General features: G+C 40.7%; 1 protein-coding gene across 9 annotated transcripts in view; it reads left to right on the forward strand.

Annotated features, from left to right (window-relative positions):
- kmt2cb (lysine (K)-specific methyltransferase 2Cb) overlaps nucleotides 1-15842 on the forward strand; it is a 69389-nt gene that overhangs the window by 4840 nt on the left and 48707 nt on the right. For all 9 annotated transcript variants that reach the window (XM_032532006.1, XM_032532009.1, XM_032532008.1 and 6 more), the window contains exons 2-7: nucleotides 3289-3477; nucleotides 10413-10501; nucleotides 12102-12249; nucleotides 13469-13675; nucleotides 15114-15223; nucleotides 15407-15516. In XM_032532006.1, the coding sequence (XP_032387897.1) occupies nucleotides 3290-3477; nucleotides 10413-10501; nucleotides 12102-12249; nucleotides 13469-13675; nucleotides 15114-15223; nucleotides 15407-15516 (852 nt within the window). In that variant the 5' untranslated portion in view covers nucleotide 3289. The remainder of the gene's footprint in view (nucleotides 1-3288; nucleotides 3478-10412; nucleotides 10502-12101; nucleotides 12250-13468; nucleotides 13676-15113; nucleotides 15224-15406; nucleotides 15517-15842) is intronic.

Consider the following 15842-nt stretch of genomic DNA (forward strand, 5'->3'; position numbering starts at 1 on the left):
AGTCAAAATATCCAAGTTAGTTGGGAATGATCTAAAAAGCCCCCAAAGTCTGACCGCACCAGCCCTGACCTTACAATCCAACATGGCTCCTCTGACCAGTACGGTACACTGAACAGTAGTGAACTCTGTATGAATATACTGTTTTTAGCACTTCTGTGTGATTTAGTGTCTCATTAAATCAGCTGTACATAGTACTGTCATACTATCTGTTGACATGTTGCTGATGTGTTTGCATGTGCAAAATTCCACAAAATGCATTGTTATAGTATCGCCAACGAGGGCTAATCTGCCTAGAGTCCCCATACCCTTGTTTTTCCGACTTGTAACTGGACGCAGTCGACTCTATGAAATGCCATTTTATTCAATATTTAATAAACTATTATGGTGCCCATTGAAAATGTGCCTGTTTGGAACAGTTTGATTGCTTGGCCTGTGGTATTGGTGCTTGTAGAATTCAACACCAAATTGTACCCCAAAATTACTTACAGAAGGACTGCAAACCACGTTACATATAACTCCACCGTACTGCTACTGACTTACTGATTTACCTGACAGAGAACGTTGCCGATTCAGAACGTTATCACAAAATATCGCAATTAAAATGTGGAATAATCAGACAATAGCGTCATGTACTCCGCTAATCAGCACATATCTGCACTCATCATCCACCAGAACCGGACTGTTTGTGTGTGTGTGCACAGAGAAACTAAGAAAGAGCGACGGTGTTGTCTTGTGTCGTATGATCGTTAACCAGAAGAGGTCTTAGTTTCCATACAGGTCTAGTGGCGTGACAGCGGTGAAGCAGGGGATTTGATGCGCTGGGGTATTTTGGTGACAGCAATGTTGTTACTGTTGTAAGTTAACAGTAGACTTAATTAACCCGCCCCAGGGTGAGTCTAATGAAAACTGATGTCTGCCCAATTGAGAATTTCTTGTATTGCACAGCGCTGTGAAGGAATAATCTCTGATTACGTTATGTTTTGCCTCTGTTTAGAAGTGGTGAATGTAGGCTATGGCTCACTGTAAGGCTGGGCGATAAATAGAAAATTAAATATTATGATATTCTTGACCAAATAACTTGGTCGATATTGTATGGTTGACTGTCGATGCTTTAATGATTAATGACTTGGTGGGTAAGGGTTAATAATAGAACAGCTAGAACAGTCTGGTAAGTTCAGAAAACCACTTCACTGTAATGCAGCCTGTAAAACCAGGTAAAGACAACCCTTATATACCATATTACAATATATCCAAAATCTGATTCAAGATGATATCTAGTCTCATATCTCAATATCGATACATCGATATATTGCCCAGCCATAGCTCACAGCAACTTAATACTATAGTGTTGGCAAAAGGCATTTTATTGAGTTTCCTCTTAGCAAATTAATCAACATGGCATCATGACTTTGCGTAAATGTACACACCAACTTTCTTAAGCTACGTGGCGTGTTATCTGTACGCTTTTTGAGCTAGCCGCGTGTTTGTCTAAGCTGTATAGACCTGGCATACACTTGTCATGTTATCGCAAGAACGTGTTATCTGAAATAATTAAATGATGCAATAAATATAAACGATGCAATAAATATGTATCTAATTATATAAATAAATAATGTATATATAAATAAATAGAAAGTTCCTCTTTTAGATAAAATGCTGCTTGGAGCAACTCCTTTTCTCCGTAGTTACCGTTAAGTAAATATATTCAACTTCCTTGCTTAAATGGTCCTGTGACTGCCCTGCCGGTAGTTTGAATGGCGCACGTAAGGAGGCACGTCCATACTTTAAAAAATATATATTACAATACCGTATATTAGCTGTATTATAACATTAACTAACATTAGCTTACTAACTTATTTAAAGAGCTGGGTTTCCAAGATTGACACCGTCGTGTTAAGAACATAGACTAAATAAAGCCTCTCACACATAGTTCTCGTTCATTACTGGGATAACATTTCAGGTTCTGCTAGAAATTTTTACTATTCACACAACCGCTTTCAGGAAAATTTCTGCCTTGTGCCTTTTCACACCTGTCATAGCCAGAATAGATGGGGGGAATAGCCATGACAATGTCGGAATAAATGGGGTAAGGGACAGTCAAACAAAGCGTATCCCTGCAACGTTCCTGCTTACATTCACACCACCGCCATACCAGCACTTTCCCTGGAATGTTACTAGATCCTGAGGTGGGAAATTATGGCGTTTTTCCATTACACGTTACCTGCTTGTCTCGGAGATTGGTACCGCCTCATGCGTAAGGCGAGCACGGCTGGTCGTCATAGCAGAAAACTGCCGTGAGCTAATGCGACACACACAGAACGTCAAAGGTGTGTTGCTTTTCTTGCTATGTGGCTGTTGCCACAGCCAGAAGACAAATTAGTATCCAAAGAAGCTGGAGGCAGCAAAAAAAAAAAAAAGTTGGCTAAACTATTTAAACATGGCGGGTTTGTTCAGGACACCCGTGTCTGTCACTAGCAATGATGATGCAGTTATTAGTGACGATTCTCTCCGACCAATCAGTAGTCTGCATCTTTTGGTATCACCTCAGCTCGCTTGGAACCTCGACTGAGGTGGTACTAAAAACAAAAAGTACTTGTTAGCAGGTACCAGGGACTTTTTTTTTTTTGTAAGGGAAAACCAAAAAAGGCAAGTAGAGGCAAGCCGAGGAGGTGCCATGTAGTGGAAAAGTGCCATTAGTGGGAGAGACTAGAACACAGGTGTAAACTGCTCCCGTCAGGTCCACAAGAATTGCATCCCCCTATATTTTTGGTTTAAATATCTGGAAGAGCTCGGTAATACAATTGTCAAATCCTATTTTAGTGGCTTTTGGTGAGTTGATAAAATGTAACTGATTGTGTTTAATGGGCACATGATATTGTCTTATATTGATCGCTCGCAGCTAAATTGAATCAAATCAAAATCTTATGTCTGTGTGTATCACGTTTTTGATATCAGCAAATATTGTATCGTTTTCTAAAGACCCAATATAATATTGCACCAAACCTTTTATTTACACCCCTAGCATTCATCATTATTAGCATTGAGCTGTTTGTAGTGGGTTTTCTTTCAGTGGTTGGGTTGCAGCAAATAGAAAACCTGGAGCCACTTGATGTGGGGTGATGTAGAATCCTTCCCATGACATATCTTGTTTTTTCCATCCACTTTACACTTCTTAAAAGTCTGTAAACTGTTCAGCATCTGTCTATTCTCCGTTTAAAAAGTTATCCAAGTTGACCTGCCGTGTAACACACCATGATCCCATCTTTTTTTATTAAATCTTTTTTTCAGAATGTCATCAGAGGATAAGACTGTGGAACCCTCTGACCAGGGACCCTCACCGCCCTCCAGCAGTGTAGGGGCCACATCCACAGGAAGTCCTGCCCACTCAGACAAGCGACCACGTGGCAGGCCGCGCAAGGATGCTGCTGCCATCCTACCCCAAGCGCCACCTTCATCCACATCTAAGAACAGAAAGAAGTAGGTTTTTTTGTATTTGGCTATTCAAATAAATAATTCTTTTTATATTTATGCCATAGATGATTCACTCATTCCTTGAAAAGGATGCAACTTGGTGGTGCTGATATAATATAGACTTAAAACAAGATTATTACTTATAAAAAGACCTTTTTCAGTAATGGTTCCTGCGGCCAGATGCCTGGTTCACTACACTTTTTACCCACATTTATGGTTTTTGTGATTGATATAGGAGAAGGCAGTGGTGCATCTTGACACACAGGCATGGCCCATTCATATTTGGAGTCATCAACAAAGACATCCTTTATGAATAACACTGGAAAGTTATTTCCTCCTAAAGGCTGATTTATAGTAGTACGTTGACTCAACGCAGAGTCTACGCTGTAGCCTACGTAAGTGGTCTAAGTTGTTGTGAGGATTTATACTTACACCCTTTTATACTTATTTATACTTAGCATTTGGCTTTAATAGCATAGCAGAGTTGGTGTGCGTGGGGAGTGTGTGGGAGAGCGAGTGATGGGGATTACCTCTGGAGCCATTACTGACTCCGGTGGTGGTGATGGAGAAACAAAGTGTGTTCCCTGACCATGGTTGGAAAGTTGTTACAGAGAAAGTTAACCCTCTCTTCCAATCATGTTGTTGGAGAATCCTGAAATGAGGAAATGTGATGCTACCATGCCATGGCAAAGTGAACCAATTACAACAGCTGTGGCTGAGTGGTAGAGCGGTTGGCTGCCTAAAAACCTTTCTGGGGGAAACTCTGAACTTAGGGGTTGTATCTACGCTTACATACTGTACCTACCGCGTAGATTCAAACCATAAATAAGGCATAAAAATCCCGCCGAATCTGGTACATAACCCAGAATGAGAGAAGAGACTATCAAACATGGTTCAGGTCTGTCTTTTATCCGCCATTCTAAATCGGCTTACAACAAATTGAATATCAAACTGTGGATACCAACAATACTTGCTTGACACTATGTTACTAATTAACTCTAATTGGTAAAACTAGACTTACCATGGGTTAAATGGACTAAAAGCTTGATTTAGGGTAAGGCCACTTGTGAAATGTCTTGAGGCATGTTACAAGGTGCCTGGCGTCTTTGTGACTTCTGTTGTAACATATGATGCAGCTTAGAGCTGCTCTGTAATATAATGCCTGCAAGGTTTGGAACTCTCTCCTTAGTCCCTCCTCTGAATCAATCTTAATACTCTGCTCCCAATAGATTGTTTAATCTGCCAGCATCCAGACAATGCGTTAATGCCACAGTGGAAGGATGACCTGGTACATGCTTAAACAGCAAACCTTCAGCAAAAATGTTTTTCTTTTTTGCTCTTCTTAGTTATTTATACTGTTGTAATGGTCTGTGTTGTCATGGTCATTGCTTGTGTAAAAACATGTTTTTGTTAAGGTTGCAGAGAGGTATATAGCTTAGTATTAATACCACAACTATCCTATCTAAGATTTTATTTAATTACATCCGGTACACCTCCAGTGAGTTCATGTACCATAAAATGTTCCCCTCCACCAACTCTGAGCAATGATCAGAGCTTTGTCGATAGACCTCAGGTTGTACTGCCTTTCAGCCATTTCAATGCTAACTAATTTCTTATCATGCTATTATTCATAAAAACAATAGACTGATGGGTGGCTGGTCCTCTTGGCTTATAACTACCTGTTTTGCAGTGTTGAACTAAACTGTGCCAACTGTAATCGGATGATAAGTGACAAGTACAAATTGATTGATTGACACTATGATCAGTTGCATACACTTGAGAGTGAAACCACATCACAGAGCTGGGAATTATCCTCACAGCACAATCTTGTGTTCAGTACAACTGGCTTCCTCTTCTAATGTACAAAAGTGTGTGTATAAATATTAAAATTACCAATGTTAAGTGATAAAAGCCAATTTGCTTGTGACAAAGGAGGATGTGTCAGAAAGCACTCTTGTAGACATGGTAGTTGGAATTTACTAGATTTGCCCACGCTCCATCTGCTAGTCAGTCCATTTCGGAACAGCATGATCCTTTTCAGGTTTTCCAGGCAGCATGCTGCTAGCTGGAACTACTTACCACAGCATTATTTTCACCTTTTTCTTTTTTTTTCATCTCTTTCTCCCTGTGGTGGGACTGTGGGGGGGATAAGTTGTGCAGGGTATGGGGTTGAATGTTAGTCTGGAGCGTTGTGAGTGAAATAACTGGCTGTCTCAGTGCTGTAATTTGATCCCTCTAGCGTAGTTGTATAATTACAGTTGAATGTTAAGTTGCAGTCTATGTAAAGACGTCACAACCACCAACTACTCGGTGTGTAAAACATCAGATTGTGGTCATAGATGAAAATGTCACACACAGATCATTTCTGCATTAGGATTTGCCTTCTGGAATCAAAACCCACTTAAATGTCATTAGCTATAGGCAGTAAATGTGTTTGCTGTGAACATGTAAAGAAGTGCCCATGAGACAGAATGCGTGGTACTCAAAACATGAGCTTGATATATGACAGAAAGATGTAAATGGTTTGCTGGTCTTGATGCTGGTGTAAACACGGTTATCTTGATCCGGGTGCATAGCTGTCTGCAACTTTAAATATCTCTGTTCTCTTGTGTCTGATTGTGCTGATCAGCTGAAGTATAGTTTCGGAAATTTATATAATTAGAGCCTTGTCTGTCTAGACCTACAGTATGTTTTGCAAATTGATAAATTGCATCAAAGACTTTTTATAAAGTTATGGATAAGCTGGGCCGGTTACCCGTTTCAAGATATACCGCGATTTGAAAAAAGTCACGATTTCAAAACCACAAAAAGATTTCCGTCATACTGTTCCGGAGGTATGAGCTGTTTTTTTATGAGACGTCAATGACAAAAAGTGCCGTTTAGAAATCCCTCTCCCTGTCAGTGCACAGTGTTTATAAAATAAAATAAAAAATAAAATAAAAATTGAAATGCATTGTGTTTGTTTAATGGGGTTTTGTGTGTGTTTTTTTTACCCAGATATTTCAAAATAATACATTTCAAAGCTGTATTTGCAATACCAGCGTAGAATAGAATAGCAAATAGACGGTACCGTAGGGAGGTTACCTGAAACCGGTGATTTAACATCACGCTCATTTTACACACAGTTTAACATCAAAACAAAACGCTGAGTGAACATTACTAGCTACCTTTTCATGTTGTTTTTGTGCAGTATGCACCCATACTAACCTGGAAAACTATTTTAAAACTGCTAGCTAACGTTAATACAGCGTGTCGCAGGAATACAGCGTGTCCTGCAGAGGGACCGCAGCGTTTGTTAACAATAGCTTCTTGTCTCATTTGGGGTCTGATGAACGGTAAATTCATCAAATTCAGTGTCCACAATTCTATTTCCTATAATCTGTAGCTGTCATATTTCACGGGACCTGTGTGAGTGCAGATTTCATGTTGCGGCTTTCGTCGCTGTTTGTCACTTTGCCTAAGATTGAGTGACAAGGAGTCAGTATTCCCCCTGTTGTTTACTTGGTCGCCATGACTTCACGAGTGATGGCGTCCTGTCACTGTTCTAGTTGCTCGGGGAGAGAGAGCAGATGACAGTTCGCTTGAGTTCAGTAGAGCAGACAGCTCTGATTCGTGTAATCGCGACTTTGTCTTTTCATAAACAGCTGAAGGAGCGGTGAGCATGGTGTACATAGCGGAAACCATGTTGTGTGTCTCATATACCATGGCAGCAGAAATTTTACCGTGGCGGGCCACCATCAACATATTAACGTAGAGGAAATACTGAATACCGGAAAGGAAGGTTATCATACCGTCAGTCTTATACAGGCCCATCCCTAATTATATATTATAGTTACATATATTTCAGTATTTCTGATTCTGATATTATAATGTAACTGCATATTGATCAGTTGTCATTTTTGATTTGTTGGTTTGTCAGTGCGGTGAGAGTTATATAAGATCAGATTTTGCCAAACCAAAACTACACCAAGACAGCCCATCTTTGCCCCAGCAACTACTCTGTGCCGTTACAATAGCTCTTTGTTACTTAGGTTAGTTTTAACCTCATTAAGACATTGAAGTTTGAGTCGAGCAGTTTTTAGCCAAAGTTTGCTGGAGGCCTTTTCTGTCATTCTTGCGTTTTTAGGGTTGTTCCTTATCTTGACATGGAAGTCATTTAGAGGGAGGGGTTGATTTGGCATCCAGCCATTTGTGATTTCTCTCTCCAGTGGCACTGAAAATTAGCCCACCCCCATCCCTCCATCTCCTCCCTCACTTCCAACCCCCTGTATGCTCCTGAGTACCCATGAGACATTCTGCTTTCATTTGGCCTGTGTTTCTCTCCCCACTTATCATGCTAACAATTGATGTTGCTATTTAATTTGTATCCGTGACAATTATTCCCTCCACACGTCGCTTCCAAGATTAGTTTAACAGAGCTTCCATTGGAGGATGCTGACACTGACCCATCTTTCCATATTGAATGTAAAAGGGTGTGTGTGTGTGTGTGTGTGTGTGTGTGTGTGTGTGTGTGTGTGTGTGTGTGTGTGTGTGTGTGTGTGTGTGTGTGTGTGTGTGTGTGTGTTGTGTGGTGTGTGTGTGTGTGTGTGTGTGTGTGTGTTGTGTGTGTGTGTGTGTGTGTGTGTGTGTGTGTGTGTGTGTGTGTGTGTGTGTGTGTTGTGTGGTGTGTGTGCATCTGTTGAGTTGGCAGCTAACAGCCAAATGGTTGGAAATGTAGACATGGCAGTCTGATTTGCTGACATTGCAAATTCAGGAAAATATGGGAAGGGTTGCACTGTCATTATAATGGTTAAATTTGAAATTTCACGTTTTAAAATTATGATGACGTCTTTTAAGAGATGACATGGAGGAGTAAGAAAAAGGCTAAGATTACATTTACCATGACACATGAGAGGAAATCTTGAACAGAAGCAGTAATAAGATATTTTTGGGTCACTCAACAGGAGGTAGACACATGAGAAGGGATATCCTAATCAAGTTGTTTGCCTTGGATCTCTGTCCAAGTCCTTTTTTAGTGAGTATTTGCTAATACACTGTTTTGAGCCAGTACTTCGGTACAAACTAAAGCTAGACAGTGCAATTAAATTTACTACAGCACAGTATGTTTGACAACTGAATTAAAGGTTTTCCTCGATAGTCTTAAAAACATTTTTTTTAGCATTGTGTCCTATAGAAAGGAGTGTCAGTATGCAGCTGTTGTGGCCAGTAGTATTGGATGGATTTCTGGCAGCTTCTATTGGTCCTCTGAACGAACAAATGTTTACGTTTTTATTTTTAAGATTGTTTTTTGGGCATTTCAGGCCTCTATTCGACAGGACAGCCAAAGACATGAAAGGGGAGAGAGGGGGGGAATGACAGGCAGCAAAGGGCCGCAGGTCGGAGTCAAACCCGGGCCTGCTGCGTCGAGGAGTAAACCTCTATATATGGGCGCCCGCTTTACCAACTGAGCTATCTGAGCGCCCACAAATGCTTAAGTCTGAGTCCAGTTTTCAACCAGGGTTTGCACTATGAGGAAAATATTTAGTTGCTTTATATTGACAGATATTCACTATATTGGAGGTAATGATCATTTTTGCATGATTCTCATTTTCCATTAAATTAAAATTTAAATGATGATGGTGGGATTTTCTGCGGTGATCTGTTCCAAACACAAATTTCTTTTGGAGGCTGGGAACATCTGCAGCAACACAATACCTAATTTAGAATGGTATCTTGACACAATTTGCGATTTGGCTATTGCGCCCTCCTGCAATTTAGATATTGCACTAGTCCATATTGCAATTTCAATAATATTTCAATTAATGAGCAGCCTTAAGTACATCAAACCACAGCAGTTTGTTTCCTCTGACTGCGCTGTGGTTAACCTACTGCTGCACTGTGTTAGGAATACTATGTTGTGTTTAGACAGAGCACATTAAACACTATGCAAAAGGTCAGTAATGCACCAGGTTCATCAAACAAGTGATTAAATATGAGTAGGACTTGTGTTTTGGTACTGTTATAAACACAGCAATTGTTTTGGATACCTTTTTTTTTTTTAAATATAAAAAAAAACATTCTCCATCATAACCCTTTTTATCATTTAACATAAGCGTGAATTGACAAAAAGAAATCAAAGCCCTTCTTAAAATGAATAAACCAACACCAGTTTGAAAAAATACTCCCACCCCTATCTACAATAAATCTTTTGCTTAGTTGCCTTAAAAACTCAATAATACACCAGCAATGATTTTTTTATGTATTATGTTGGGATTTTGATGAACATACTTCTTTGATTTCAATAAATTTAGTATTCAGAGACAAAATTGTGCCACAGCTAGGCTACAAACTAAAACTGTGTTGAATATGATGATTTTGCAGGTCAGTTTGTGCACATTCATGATTAGATAATTGTTTGTTCTGTCTTTAATTACATAGCTATTAACATTTAATAAGTCATGTCTGTTCTCTGATTTGAATTTCAACGGGAGCATGTTTAGTTAGACTCAAATGAGTCGCCATCCCTCCAGTGTCTGTAAATGATAAAGGCATTTGTTTCATGCTACTTTGAAGATGAACACACACGTATCAATTGTAGTGTATGAGCAACATTACATTTTGATTCATTATAACCATGTCACCTAGTCATTTAATGCCTGGTGCCTTTTTGTTTTAATGCCCAATCTCTCAACCTGAGTCTTTAGCAGCCTTATCCAGATTGGCCTACCTCCATCTTTAAACCTGACTACCAGTCTGTATTGTACACCCCCCACTACCACTCTTCCGCCCAGCGCATTGAGTGCCTCCATTAAAAATCAGTGACAGCTGTGACTATATTTAACTAATTCATGACCGCCACCCCCCTCCTGACACAAAGCAAGGCACTTTTTCATGTCTTGTTCTTTTTTTTATTTTTTATTTACTGCCTCTGTTTATTTGTTTGTGTCTCTTCCTTACCCTAGGGGTCGCACCAGAGGAAGGGTTGTTGTGGATGAGGAGGACAGCATGGATGGGACTGAGATAACCGAGTCCATAGGCCCTCAGGACACAGGTGAGACTTTACAACCCCCTTTTTTTTTATCCATTATGTAAACGTTGGTTACGTTGGTAGTAATATAAGACTTGAACTTGCACATCAAGGCAGCCTCCTGGAGAGTGTGCTCCGATAGGGTATTTCAGTAAAGGTAGAAGAAAAGTCTCCCTCTCCTGGAGAAGGATAGATGAGAGCTTTTTCTTGGCTCCCCATGCTTCTACTTCAGGGCTATAATTGAAAGGGTTTAGCTTGAGCTGTGAAGCTGCAGTGGGTGTGTATTTTTTTTCCTCCCCTTACTGCTTCCATCTTTCCTCCTGCGCCGAGATTGGTATTGAGGTGCAGTGGGAAAGAGCCCTAGGCTAATGCCCTCTAAAAGCTTTTTAAAATCCCATCAGTCTCTCCAGACCCATTTATGTGCTTTTTTATGTGTGTACATCACATCACGTGCCCATGCCTCCCATTCTCATACATCTCAGTGCTGCCCTGTTGCTGTGCTAGAAATATTCTGCCAGTGGCTAGCTTTACTTTTATTAGCTGTAGTTGATGTTACACAAACAATAGCCAATCATTAGGAGTTTTAAAACATTAACAATATTCCCTGTGTTATTTCTTTTGGGAAAAAAACAACAACTTGCACTTGACTTTTCCCTTTTCAGTCTACTCCAATGTCCACTAAAACTCCAGTGGTTCTTTCAGCGGCTCTCTCTGCCTCCAGGCTCCAAAATGAAGTCCACAATTTCTATACAGTTTTGTCCCAAAAGTGATGTGTATGCAGCTGAGATCAAGCTGTAAATCTGTATGTGCTTTTAAAGGGTCAAGACTTGGGTTTCATAGTGACATATTAAATGCTTACCAGAATAACAATGTTATTGTTTATCAATAAAAAAACAAAGGTGACTCGCTCATAGAAAGAAGTTATATACTTTCTCTTGCATGTTCGAAATAAATATATCAATCAATCAATCAATCAATCAAAGTTTGCATTCAGTTATTTGGAGGAAATGAGCTTGAATATCTCCTTGTCTAATTCCATTGGATGACAATGAATCATTGCAGTATTAACCTAATTACATTTCAATGAAAAGTTAATAAAAATTCTGCATGGCCCAAAGTCTCAGTGAGAGATACTTTTGGGAGTTGTTTTGTATGATTAGCACAGGGAATTGAGCCCTTTTTTATAATTTAGATCAAAAGCACTCATAATAGTAACACAATTGAGTTTAGTTGTATTTCATGCATAATATTTCCCATTAATATTAAATCCCACTTCTTAAAACATTTTGGCATCTGTAAGTCTTGTTTGTGGGTTCACTGTAATCAAGGCTTGAGCATATCGTCCCCATATTTTACCACTCTTCTCACTAATAAAGCTTGCGTTTTTGGCCTGGAGGATTGGACTAGAATACAATCAACCTAAGACCCTGCCCTACGGCACATGGCACCTTTCAAAAGCTGTATGCTGAATTTACAGTCATAATTGGCAATGAATTGAAGAGCAGCTAATAGCATTGAGGCCAATGATGAATAGGCTGCAGTGCTCATAAATGCTGTGGAGAGATTTAATGCTTAGTTGTTTCTTACTGACTAACTGATTCTTTTATGTTTTTGTTACCATCAGAAACACCAATCCAGCCAGTGGAAACTGTGGAAGTGGTGGTCACTGAGGTTCCAGAAGAGGACAAGCCCTCTTCCCCTCTGCCACAGAGCCCTCCAGCTGAGAATTCAGCAGGGCCATCTCTCCCAGCTAGTAGAGAAGTCAATAGCAGGTTCGAAACATTAAACTTTGCCCATAACTGTTTAGAAAGACACACACACATATGGATGTTCATTTCTCAAAGGGTTTTTAATGAATGTGTACATGTATAAGCATTTGTGTCCAGCAATGTGACATGCTGTTTGCCTTTCTGTGTGCACATGCATGGGTGAATTGAAATGGAGTCATCAGTTGGTAGAGCCAACACTCTCCTCCCAGGTGCCACTGTTAAAGGTTGTAATCGATCTTGTGGTCTGTCTCTGCTATCGATGTTGGTGATGGAGGGCACACCAACAGAATCTCCTGGGATCTTATTAACAAGTCCGCTAAAAATGTGATAAACATTGTTAAAGTTCTCAACAACTATTTTTTCCCCCCACCATACATCCATAGGCGATGTTTTGCTGTTTTTGTTCCGGTGCTGCCTGCTCCTATATCCGCAGCTGTCTGGAGCTCTGTGCCCTGCTCTTGCCTAGAAAAGGCAGTTGTCATTATAACCTTATTTTGTTTCATAAACCTTCCCTGAATTAACTAATATGTAGGATATTATTACAGACAGCCCTCCTCTTACGTTGCAACTTGTTGTTTTGCTATTTAGAAGCCAGCGAAATTGAATAGTAGAGTGGAGTAGAATGGTGGAACAGTTTCATTTCCTATAATTCTTTACAACAAAACCCCCCCTGTTATTATTTAAAAGCTATCACTATGAAGCATAAGCAAACATGAAACATAAAATAACTTTTTTTTTCTCTCCTGCTTGACAAATTGTAGGCAGTGCATTTTCATTAGTCAACGCACGTTTCTAATGTATGATTTATGTGAGAGTAACAACCGAAATTTATACGCACACACAAACGCACAACCTGCCTATCGAAATGATGTACATAATTATTTGCATATAGAGCGGGTAAGTAAGATCTGAATTGGATCTGAAGTGGTCATTCAAGACACATTTGAAAACACATTTTATCGCCAGGTGGGGACACTTGTAATTAGAGCTGTCCAATTGTGATCGAATCACTCAGATCAGATTTTAATACCAGGTGGAAATGTGGCCAGTGTGTGCGCTTGCCTCACAAATGTAGGCATTATGCTTATACCGGTAAGCAGTATGCTGCTGCTGCTGCCAGAGGAGGAAGGCCTTAATTCATGGTGACATGCGTGGCGCTGTATTAAGTCACAGTAGGTATATATAATTAAACAACCCCTACCACTCATTTTCTTTGTTTCAGTGAACGTCTCTGTGCCTTCTGTTACTGCGGTGGCCGTAGCCTGCTGGGTCAGGGGGATCTGCAAGTATTCAGAACCACGCCTCAGCTTGAATCCCTCTTCAGTCACAAGGGTGGTAGAGGCTCAACGAACGAAAGCAGTGATGGTGATAAAACCACTCAGCCAAAAATGGCCGGAGAGACCACCTCAGGACAGAGGGAAAAGACGAAGTAAGTGGTTCTGGCTAACACCGGTGTCATAAGTGGTTTGGCTGTCAATGTTGGTCGGGATACTAAAGTCATCTGTGATGAGTACCTGTAGTGGGAAAATTCGAACTGGACACTGATGGAGAAATAACAAATGTAGTAAAATAATTATTGTGACTTAGGTGTTCTGTTGTTGTTGTTTTTTGTCGAAAAATAATTAATTTATTTTGGGTGACATTACCTTTTACCCTGTCCCTGAAAAGCAGTATTGATACTCACTGGATTATTCTGGTCAAAGAAAACAATTGTGGTGGTTAATAAATAATCACACATGCATATTTACCTACACACTAACTAGTTCACACAAAGGAGCATGCACACAAAACAAACACACAGACCTGACAACCTAAAGGGCTCCTCTCAGTTAGCAGGTTGTGTTGTGTTGTGTTCTACAATTGAAGGATAAATAATTACTTTGCCTTAGTAGTTGATGTCCCCAGGCCCCAGGGATGCCACATCAGGTGAAGGGTCCACATGAGCGATATCCATAGAGGATCATATTTGCACATTGTTCCTACAAAATACCCTCTTTGGTCTCTTTTGGACTGCTGCCTAATTTGTTTTGGTCCTTTGGAAGCTGTTGGGTGTCTCTCTGGGTTCCCAGTGACGTAATGGGCAGTGAGAGCAGTATGGGTCTGGCCGCATGCCAAGTCAACGAGAAGCTGTGGTGGTGGTGGTGTTGCTGCTGTGTGATTGGTTATTGTGGACAGAACTTGGTTGTGCCACACACAGGCACAGGGGGGAGCACAGGGAAGGAGGAGAAATTCTTTATTTATTTGTCAGGGAAGCAGAGAGGGTGGACAAAGGGTAATACTGTGAACATGTAAGGAGGTAGGAGAAGATAATTTCATAATGAGGTGATGAAACTTTGGCTGTAAACAATAGGCTGTCAAGGCTGTGTCATGAGGGTGCCATCATGCTTCCAGACACCAGTCTCTTGATTTTGGCCGTTGGTTTGTTTACTGGAACTAAGGTCCTTTTTAAATGCTAATGCTCCCTCTCCACATTTTCCGCATGCTATGCAGCTCACTAGTTCAAGCCAGGGACTCAGGGAAACGCATCCTTTTCAACAGATTTCATGAGACAGAACAGCCAGCCTCTTGTGCACACGCCAAACAAGATGGCCTTCTTCCTCCTCCTCCCTCCTCCTCTCCTCCCTTCTCCCTCCTCCCCCACCGCTTTTTATTTGCTCTCTAACATTTTTCCCCCAGATCATTCTCTCTGTCTTCTTCTCTTTGCTTTTGTAAAAACTGCACATCGTCCTCAACGTCAATGTCTCTACTCTTGATGCATTCCTAAATTGACTCTTTCCTTCTGTTATCTCAAATATTATAGCTGTTCTCTTGTATAATAATAGAAAGAAAAAAAACCTTGGCTGACAAAACCACTTGCTTTGTTCCAGTGGGTCTGAAAGCTGCGAGGAAGAACCAGACCCAGCCAGTCGATTTTGGGATGAACTTTCTCATGTCGGCCTTCCAGAAGATCTTAACGTCCAGTCTCTCTTTGAGTCAGGTAAGACCAATAGACATTTTTACTCCTTTTTACAAAGCATTGATAGCACTTTTAAAGGAAAGTTAACATTTTTCATGAATACATTATCTGTAAAAGCTCAATTTGTTGATCCATAATATGCACCAGGTATGAATTAGATCATCCTTAATAAGAAGCACCTTTTTATATGTCTTGAAATTTCAGGGCAATGCTGGGCACATCAGAGTTGTGCCTTGTGGTCCGAAGGTGTTTGTGAGGGCGAGGGACAATCTCTGCTTAATGTGGACAGAGCCATTGACTCAGGGAGCACAAAGGTGAGTCAGGGGAGAACATCCGTGGACTAATAGGTGTTAACACCATCTTAATGTGTTGGGGCAGCAGGGAGGGACTGCTTCAGTGAGGCACAGCAAAGCTGATGGATCAGACTGGCTGGTAAAGGTCGGCCCGGCAGCGTGGATCTCTCAGCTGTGAAATGGAAAAGGTCACGCCACTCAACAGCGCTGAGCTCTCCTGGCAGCTTAGCTCCTAGTGTTAGCAGTGGCACAGCTCTCCAATTGCGTTTGCTGCCCATTGGACGTGTAGCCCATCAGCAAGTCTTGCACTTGATCTCCAGAGTGGCTATTAGTGCACACTCATAGAA

The sequence above is a fragment of the Etheostoma spectabile genome, chromosome 12 (genome assembly GCF_008692095.1).
Source record: "Etheostoma spectabile isolate EspeVRDwgs_2016 chromosome 12, UIUC_Espe_1.0, whole genome shotgun sequence".
Classification (NCBI taxonomy): domain Eukaryota; kingdom Metazoa; phylum Chordata; class Actinopteri; order Perciformes; family Percidae; genus Etheostoma; species Etheostoma spectabile.